We start from the raw sequence: 10,459 nt of genomic DNA on the forward strand, positions 1-10,459 counted from the left end.
AGCACTTAAATATGGCCAGCACCTACAGCATGCCATGAGGCTGCCTGCATTTTGCAGGGTCTTATTAATATCTGGCAGAGGCCAGAATTTGACAGGAATGTACAATAGGTGGAGAACGTGCCCCCCCCCCCCCTTGTTTGGATTGTACCATTCTCAGTCAGAAAATAAGCATATATACAATAGCTCTGAGAAAACTCATCCTGTAATTCACTATGATTCCCTCTGTATGTCAGAGATGGCCCCAGCTAGCAATAAAGAGAACAAATTGCCAGCTAGCTAACTTTGGGGGTTGTGTGCAGCAGATTAGAGTTCTGGTATGAATAATTCTTTCCCATCTCCAGCACTAATCCTCATTGGGAATATATCTTGGACTTTGAACTCATTTGGAATGTATCAGTTTATCATTTATTTGGCCTTTTTGTTTTATATTGTATATATATTGTTATATATAACAATATTTTGTATTTTGTTTTTATATTTAAATAAACCAGGAAATATCTATCTATCTATCTATCTATCTATCTATGTCTAGATAGATAGATAGATATCTCCTGGTTCATCTCTCTCTGTCTCATATATACAGTATGTGTGTGTGTGTGTGTGTGTGTGTGTGTGTGTGTGTGGTCAACTAGGATTCCTTCTTCAAAATGTTCTTCTACATGTACATAGATATACATATATGTAATAGAACATTCTGAAGAAGGAATCCTAGTGGCATTTTCTGCACTGATTCAGATGGCTAAGTTAGCAAATCAGACTCTTCTCCACTGGGTCTTCTCACTCTCACAGGAATGATGGAGTGAACAGTGAACCTGGACAGCAAGAAACTTGTCGGTCACAGCAGACATTAACTCAGGTTCATCCCAGGTGTAATGCCAGTAATACAGGAAAGCAGAGAGATGTTGTGGATGATTCCTGGGTGTGCCAGCACCAAATTGCCAGTGTCTTACTGTTGTCCAGATCCAATAAAATCCTTAAATGTGGGACTCTAGACATATGAATCATCCCAGTGAGGTTCATGGTTTCTTGTGTATTTTAAAATTAACCATGTGTTTGAGTATTTTGCTGAATCAAGCAAAGATAATGACATTGTGCAAATCACTCAAGGTACAGGCAGAAGTGACAATTTTCCCCTCCAGGGCCAGCTGAGGAAACCCCAGAACAGACCTCCCACTTCTACCTTCTCCCCCTCCTATTCTGAGACAACACTGGGGGGGACAGGAGAGGGGGGAAGAGCTGGGGGAAGAGGCTGGAGAGATGCAGTCTCCCTCCCTAAATTAGGTTAAAATTGGAGCTTGATCCCCCACCCTCCTGATGCAACAGCTTTCTGTGAAATGCCATGAGTTAGACTGGGAAGCTGCACTTCTGTGTACACCTTAAGGGCATTTATAGATGTGCTTCGGGAGGGGAGACGGGGGGTGGGGGGGTGCTTTAATTAGAGTGGCTCCAAGATCTGCTGTAACTAAAGGGCCCCAAGCATCATGTGTATCACCATCCCCATGCTGAAAAATGGAAACAGGGTGCTTCAACTGAAGTTCATTGAACGAGCTTTATTAAAGCATCCTTGCTGCCATTTTTCAGCACAGGGATGCTGATACACATGATGTTGGAGTCTGCTGGAGCACAGTAATTACCACGCTTCAGCAGACTCAATTAATTACAGTGTGTTGGAGCAGCCTTGCTGCACGTGTTAAGTGCCCATAGTACTCAATTTTGCAAGGTGCTAAAACATTCAAGCAAAACAAACCAGAGTAGGATTCCTCAGGCACTTAATGGTAAGCACATGCACTAATGCTCGGTTGCCTTTGAAAGGTCCTCTCTCATCCACAGAATTGCAGGTGGTATAACGAGGCCAGGGAATATATTTTTCTGTGTGGAAAGGTCCCACCACAACTAAGCAATATAAAAACGAATGTGTTAAAACTACATCTATCATTGTTTAAGTAGTATTTCTGTAGCATTATGCTAGGAATTAGTCACATTGAAAATAGGTATGATCTGATTCAGTGGCTTAGAGATGAAACTGCAAAATGCTAGGGTCTTCAAGCAGTCATTTCACCTGGAATCTCTGAACCCATTGTTTGAAATTCCCGATAATTGCCAGTGATCATACCATCAGCAGTTCTCCCTCTCAATTCTTTCAGCCTTTTAAAATGGTGGATGAAACCACCAATTTTATCTCCATCTGATATTTTTCAATCCAAATATCAGATTGTTATTGAGAGCTGTTTTTCAGGGCACTTTAACAGATTTGAGATGGGTGGTAACATGCAGGCAATTTACAAACAGACCTTTATTATACTCATTATGGTTCATTTGAAGAGGTTAGGTTTATTCTTTGTGCACATGCATACCTTTACCTAATTTATCATTCATTTTTGCATGATCATAGCCATACAAAAATATTAGAATGCCTAAGCGTTTAAATAGTCTCTTCCTTAATGTTTTTATTAGGTTGTGGGGTTTTGGGGTTTTAGGGATAATGCTGTTTCTTCCCCCATATTTAAACTCCTCTTTTCAGTATGTATTTATCCTGCATGTAAACCAGGACATTTCGGCACAACTATCCACAGTGAAGTTAGAAACCCAGTGAAAAATGGGTTTCACATAGAGTTCAACTCAAGTTGCTAAGGCAGAGGACAAAATACGTGCTTTTTTCTTCCACACTGGCCTGCTAGATATGCAAGGTCCTATTTTGTTCTCAGATACATGGGTATAAAAATAAAGTAACTAATTAAGGGAGAGGCATGGGAGCCAGGACTTGCTGTAACCTTATTGTGTTGCTTTTTAGTACTACTATAACTACTATTTGCCTATGTCTCCAGAAGTGTTTAGATGCTCAGGGTCTGACCCAAGGCTCAGTGTAGTCAATGGTATTTTGGATCAGGTCTTTAACTGAATGATATTAGAAAAATGCTCTGGGAGCCCCTGATAACTGCAAAGACATTATAATTTTGTTTTGCAAGTTACAATCATCCTGTTTCACTAAAACCAAGGATCATTATCTATGAATTTTATCATAACCCATGGAAAGAAATGCAGAAAATTATCCATTCACCAAAAGAAAACTGATGCTCTGTTTCAGATCTCAGTGATTGGAATGCTGCCACAGCTCTGGCTTGAGACTTGCATGAACTTTGAAATGCATGACTGCTCATTGTGGGTTTGTCTATGTAGTCTTAAGTCTTAAGTACCTTAGATGATAAGTAAAACTCAAGTCTAAAGAATATTTACAGGAAGAGGGAATTAACTCCTGTCCCATGGCATTATGGCAAAAGAGAATGTAATAGGAGAAGTCAATAGGCAGTGGTGTCAGGTGAACGGATTCAGTGAAACGGAGACAATGTGCTTTGTGGAAAAGAGAAGCAGCATCTGGCTAACTTCCTGTTCTTAAGCCCTAGAGCAGCGAGGATGAGCATGCACCTCCTGCACAATCTGTAAGGACAGAGGGGCATGTCATAAACATAAACTTGTTTCTATTCTTTCTCTCTTTCTCTGCTACCTCTCTGCTCCCTTGAATGATTCACAGTTTATGACTGCAGGGAACTGGATTTTAGTCAGGTTTTTCCATTTTACAAACAAAAAATATTCTAGAAAGGATCCACAGAATTGGTTTCCAAGCTGGAAAAAATCCTAGCAGGTACATCCATTAATTGATCATGTACTTTGAGAGTCTAAAAGAATCTCATAAAGTGACTTTGTCTTAGGTAATTCAATTTTGTCTCGTCTGGTTGGAACTCTGTGATTATTTTCAGAACTCGCATGTTGTCACCCCCTCTTCCAATTTTCACCTGGCTGCAGGCACTTCTCCTTTCTTAATCTTTTCCCCCACTACTTCTGTATCAAAGCTTGTTCCTTCAGTTTGTGCATGTCAGTGAAAGTGTGCCACCCACTACTGACAAGCAATCTAACCTGCCTGGTATTAGCCCCATGATGTAGAGTAAACTCTGGTTAAACCTATTACCTTGGTCAATATTTATTCTAGCTCTGGGAGGAAAGATTTTAACAGCTTCCACTGACGCAAAAGGTCAGAACTCCCTTACTTCTTTCAAAACTGATGTGTACATTTTGCGTCCCTCTGCCACAGATGTCGCCAGCAGCTGGAGCTGAAGATGAAGGACAGGCTAGAGGAGCTGAGAATCCGAGTTCACAATGACAGGGATTCTGTGGATATTGATGATGCCCTTTCATTTGATAACCCTGTTTTCAAGGAAGATGAGACTGATCCCATGAGCAAGATATTCCAGGAAGTGGCTGATCTTTCCCGGGCCCTGAATAATCTAGAGGAGTTATCTGAGACCATCGACAGGAAACAACAGCAAGTCCTGTGCTGTACCACTGAGGAGAGCATTTCTAAAGAAAAAAAGGAGCTCAGCAACATTACAGCCGCCTTCACCAATGATGCTAAAGCCATCCAGCCTCAGCTCTATGCCATTCAAGACACCTTGGGTCGAGACAGCAAGCAGTGGCTGGCAGGACACCGCATCCGCCAAAGCCAGCTCTCTGTTCTCATCAGCCGTTACCGGGACATCATCAGTCGCCATTATGCCAAAGAGACACAGTATGTGGAGAAGCTGAAGGAGCAGATCATGAGGCAAACAGAGCTAGCAGGCTTGAGCCTACGTGAAGAGGACATTAATCAATTGGTAGAAAGCCCTGTGGGCCCCCGCATTGTGGGCCAGGACCTAGAAGTACTTAAAGCCAAGCAGCACATGGCTATGGCTCATGTGCGTCACCAGCAGTTGCTAGACCTGGAGGTCCAGATCACTGAGCTGCACTCACTCTTCCTTCACTTGAACGTGCTGGTTTCAGAGCAGCAGGAGATCATCAACAACATTGAGTACAACATCATGAACACGCTCGATTATGTCTCCCAGTCCAAGGACGAGGTGAAGAAAGCCCTGAAGTACGACCGCTCATCGCGGCTCACAGCAGTGCTGTCAGCAGTGCTGGGCTTCTGTGCCTGTTGCACCTGCTTATCCTGCATATCAGGGGCAGTACGATGAACATGGGAGGGGATGCCATCACTGACTGTGCCAGAGGAAGGGCATTGCTGCTTTTGGTGTTGCACAGTGCCAAGAGGATTGTGGCACAAACCAGGATTACGGGCAATGGTGTAAGTGTGCTTTGGCCCCACAGCTTCTCTTGAACAGAGATTCCCCTAATTTAAAGCACTTTTTATTTTTAACTCGCTCTTATGAGGAACATGTTACTGAGTGCTTCAATGAGACATCGGCAGTCAATCTGCTTCTGTTGAGTTTGGTCTACCTGCCTCATGTTTCTATTGCTGTTCTTTGAGGATGGCACTGAAAATATGTTTTGGAGTTTTATTTTCCTACAATAGTATCCCCAGGAAAAATCTGAAATGTGCTACTCAGAACAGGACATGTGAGTTAATGAACAAATATTAGACTGTTTTAAAAGATTGGGACTTTATATTTAAAAAGACCATGTTAAAATGTGTGGCATATTGTCCATCATTACATTGTGTATGAAACCCAATGTCTCAGTTTCCCATCTTAATGCTTACAATACTTCTTCACCAAGTTTAACACCTTGATTTATGCACTGTCAGGTGTTTTTACTTGGATTTATCTTATGGTGTTTGTAGTATCATGTCTTTATTGCTGTTGGTTTTTTAAACAAAGAAGTGTTTAGTATTCATGTCTTTTCCAGTCCTACTAGCTTTTTTTTTTTGCCATTAGCTGGAAATATTCCCACAGTCTGAATCAAGTGCTTTGATGTTTATGTAAGTATTATTTATTTTAAACTCCTGTTGCAGGACTGTGCTTTCCTTCACATTGTGGGTATGCTCTGAGGAAGAGGGGGGAAAGGATTGAATACAGAGTTTTTAATCCTTTTGAATTCAGTTTTACAGTTTGCTTTTGGAGATATTGTCAGAATTTCAGATTGTTCTTGCTTCTGATTTGGTTTCTGTTTTCCAGGCATTTAACAGACTATAATTAACAAGTGTACTATGTTATCAGTAATTTTGAGAGATCCATTTGATGCTTACCAGATGTGTGGACTCACAACATTATAGTCCAAAATTAAAATGGTATATGTCTGTTGATTCAGTATAGTGCAAAACTAATGCTATGAACACATTGGCAAAAACTCTCCAGGCAGTTTTCCCAAGTATCTAATTTATAGTCATCTTCATAAGAATGCATACTAATCCTGGAATATTCTGTGGGGATTTTATGGGAAAAAATTCCCCACAATTTAAAAAGAAACACCTGAATTTAGAGATTTCTAATTGAAAATACATTTTGCCTGAAGCCGTATAAACAAATCTCCTGCATGCTGCATGCATACTTGAAACTCTTCTAGTTTTTCTTCAAAGACACTGTAGATGTAATACAATAGGAATGTCTCTTTAAACAGAGACAGTGCAATAAAGTGGGGCGAGGTAAAATTTTCTCAGAAATTTTTCTGTTTATGTATTTGACAGTTAAACTTGGCCATGTTCAAGTTCACATTATTTCCTCTCTTTGCCCTAATAAAAACACTGCTATAACATTCTTGTGACTATGGATGGATAAATGATTTCTCAGGAGGCACTTACTTTGAAATGAATGAAGAGGAGAAACTTGCTGTTTGATTTGCCCTTATGGTATGTCCTTTGGCATGAGATATTTCTGAATCTGTTCCTGGAATGTTTATAACTTCCAAACTGGTAAGAAAACCACATACCTTTTATCTCTGAACAAATATTTGCTATGTTTAGCTAAAACAATAACCCACATTTTATTTGGCCTAATGAGAAGTACTTTATTTGAGATCCCTGTGGACTATTTGTGCTTTGATAGCCAAATTGAGTGCCCTCAGTTCCCACTGACTTCTAACAAGATTGGGTACAGACATAATCACATTTTAGCTTCAATATATTACAACATATTCCTATCACAATAAGAAAGGTGAAGCGGAGAAGGAAGATGATGGTTAATGTTACCCTTTGTGGGTGGAAAGGTTTCTCTGCAAACTCTCTACGTGTCCTGCTGTATGACTGTTTGGATTGTTTTAAATGGCCGGCACTGTGTTTAACCCAGACTTTTTCTCCACCTCATTCCATCATCAAATACTTTTCATTGTTAAAAGTTTTTCATCTACTTCACAGAAGAGATCAATTCAACCCAGGACAGGCTTTCCAGTTCCACTCATGTACTGTGAAAGCAAGAGGTCACAAGGGCTAGGACTTACACTGCTGAGTCTTATTTTGTGTCACAAATAGAGGCTTTTCAATCTACTGGGAGGGCCATTCAACTACCTCTAATTCAGATCTGAACTGGAATATGGTGGGAAGTGGTTGAGCCCATTATTTGGGATTTGTTCCTGAGCACAGGTTGTAAAATGTTGACTCTTGGCATTGTAATCTGAAAGGTGATTCTGTTAAAATGTGGTTCTGTGTTCAATGCCTTGAAGTAAGTCCAGACCTAATCTATTCAATGTACAGCAATTTATTTTTTAAACTTTCACCTTGCAAATTTAGCTTTGGATATAAAAATCAAGCTAGCTTCCTTTTGCTGTGTAACTTTACCACTAGTAAAGATTGTGCACTTGGAGCATGGTGAACAATTCTGTTGAAGAAATGTAAATCCAAATAAAATCTAGCTGCCCTCCCACCCATACACATGCTAGATAAATAGATAGGCAGGTAGATCAATCAATCGATCAATCTCTCTCTCTCTCTCTCTCTCTCTCTCTCTCTCTATATATATATATATATATATAGACATAGAGATTTATATCTATATAAAATACAATAACACCATTTTTGTTACTCAAGTATAGAAAGAGAAATGAAGAGCATGCATACTCTACTTAGATTATGAAGATGGGGCAAAATCCCTTTAAACTGACATCACCACTTACTTTCCTTCACTCTGGTTCAGTCTCTATTCTTGTTTTAATGAGAAAGGAAGGGGAGGAAAATTGTCTTATAATGCTTATGTTATTATGATCTACTGTGAGTTCCTACAGCATTTCACTATCATGCCACATATTGAACACTTACATAAGGTTGCTAAAGGGGATTGTGTGACTTTTTGAGAGCGTCATTAGTATATTGTACTGGTGATACTCAGCTCTATGCGTCATTGTTTTGTGTAGGGCTAAGGTATTGCTCTTTCATTGACTTTTTGGCATTTGGCTCAGATAAGAATGTGGATGAAGTCCAGCTGGCAGTGTAAGGCCAGATAACAATGAGGTGATGTGGTTTGGTGCCAAGTACTGTGGCTGTGCTCTTATTTGAAGGTGGTCAGTTGGCTGCAGCAGAAGCCATATTCAGTCTTGGGGGATCATATGTCTCATTCCTATGTTTGAGCTCCTAGACAGCAGAGGTGCCTGGAAGGTCTTTTACTTCTTTGATTGATTTGAGAGTTGGTTTCAGATGCAGACCATGCCCTTATTTTCCAAGCCTCTCTCAATTCCAGGTTAGGATACTCCATCCTAATGGACTACCCAAAAGGTGCACAACCAAATTTTGTAAGAAAAGGGGATCTCTAAGTAGGATAAAGTGACAAGAACACATTATATCACTGTTCTGTACTCTATTCATTTGCTCCCAACTCACAGCTGCTTAGTTTTGTTAACATAATTTATCAATACTTGAAAAATCTAGACCTTGGCTCTCTTAGATTATGCTTGCACTGGGCACGTCTACACGTTTATTAATGCACAGTGGTTACTGCTTGGTTTGTGTCCAAAAAGGTTTTTGTGAAATTATATGAAAAATTGGGAGATCTTGAAGGTCTCTGTGGATGGGAAGGTCCAGATTACTATTGATATGCATTATTTCTCTATATGTTGCTGCATTCTGTCGTATAGAGGGAGGAGTAATGTTTGTGCCACTGCACTGGAGTCGATATCAAAGTTCCAGAGAGAATCCTCATTACTGAGTAGATTTGTGTGTTGATGAGTTTGGTATGTCTACTTGAGGTCCAGATAGGTGCACAGTACTCAGCTGTTGAGAAGACCAGGGCTATGGCAGAAGTGCAGAGGACAGCAACTTTGGCACCCCAGACTGTGCTGGCAAGCTTTCAGCCGATGATCGCAACACTGAAGAATCTTGGAGAAAAGCTTGGGTAGAAAACACTTCCCCAAATAAACACCTTGTCTTTGACGCAACAATGTAACAACTGGGCTTCAACTTCCACAGAGCATGTGGACAACCCTTAATAGGATACACACTGGATATGGCTGGTGTGACCACCTGATGTACAAGTGATGCTTAAAAATCTTGCCTGGCTGCGACTGTGAAAACCATGACCAAACCATGAAGCACATAATAACATCCTGCTCCGGATACAAGTTTGAGGGTGACATCCTGGAGTTATACTTGCTTTCTGGCAGGACATTGGTTTGGTTGGGGAATTTGGAATTAATACTGCAACAATAGCTCTTGCTCCTAAAACCATATGAAAAGAAGTGGTTACTGCACATTTAATTTAGTACTTATATAATCAAGTATTACATAAATGCACAGTAACCACAGTTACTGCATGGTAGCATTGGTGAATGCCTTTTAGTGAAGGTACTGCATAGTAACCTAATAATATTGTGCAGTAGCATATTAGCACTGTTGTTGCTGTGGTACACTACTGCACAGTATTATTAGGCTATTGTGCAGTTAGCATCTCATGTAGTTGAGTCCACTGTCACTTGACTATACTACATCCCAAAATAGATGTAATATGTAATAGCTGCCTTAGTGGGGTGCTGGGCACATGCCAGTTGAAACTCTGTGGCTTGGGTGCATTTACTGGCATTTCTGCATTAAAGGGCACTTGTACACATGCATGTGCCACAGTGCCAGGAGCTTTAAAAAGCTCCTGGCACTGCAGTGCATACATTTGTATAAATGGTGAAATGCACATCAGTGCCAAGAAAAAGCATCAAAGGTGTTTTAATTAAAAAATGCACCACCGCCATTTTCTGTGCGCTGACGTGCGTTTCGCTGTTTATACAAATGCATGCGATGCAGCGCCAGGCATATCAGCTCGTGTGCTCTCCGCAGACTTGATTAATTGAGTCTGCTCCGACACGCTGGATTTCCGGTGTGTCAGAGAAGACAAAGGCATGTGTATAAATGCCAATTGCATCCATTTGGGGTTTAGTGTGGGTGGACTGGGAGTGTCACACTTGACTATAGGGCTCCTTAGTGCTGTCCTTTGACAATGTAGATATGCCTTTGAAACGTTTCTCCTCTTTTGCCTATGGACTCTGCCTCTGGATTTCCTTTGGATCTAACTTGGTATGTGATTTCTGACCCTGAATTTGGCTTGAGTTTTTGACTCTGCCCTGTTTCTGGCCCTCCCTTGGTGGCCTAAACATTAGGCCAGACCACCCACAACCCCGTCCATTACATACACTTATAAATATGGCTAACATACTTGGACAGACTGGTGTTTGCTTGTTTGTTTTAATCATTTAGTTGATAATAGAAGAGTATAAGTGT

At 40.6% G+C, this 10,459-nt stretch overlaps 1 protein-coding gene across 6 annotated transcripts in view; it reads left to right on the forward strand.

Moving 5' to 3' along the window:
* The window catches only part of LOC102375470 (syntaxin-1B-like), a 52,053-nt gene extending 45,543 nt beyond the window's left edge, over window positions 1-6,510 (forward strand). For all 6 annotated transcript variants that reach the window (XM_025209732.1, XM_025209729.1, XM_025209731.1 and 3 more), the window contains one exon: window positions 4,088-6,510. In XM_025209732.1, the coding sequence (XP_025065517.1) occupies window positions 4,113-5,006 (894 nt within the window). In that variant the 5' untranslated portion in view covers window positions 4,088-4,112 and the 3' untranslated portion in view covers window positions 5,007-6,510. The remainder of the gene's footprint in view (window positions 1-4,087) is intronic.
* The last annotated feature ends 3,949 nt before the right edge of the window (window positions 6,511-10,459 follow it).

Source organism: Alligator sinensis, unplaced genomic scaffold (genome assembly GCF_000455745.1).
Source record: "Alligator sinensis unplaced genomic scaffold, ASM45574v1 scaffold294_1, whole genome shotgun sequence".
Classification (NCBI taxonomy): Eukaryota; Metazoa; Chordata; order Crocodylia; family Alligatoridae; genus Alligator; species Alligator sinensis.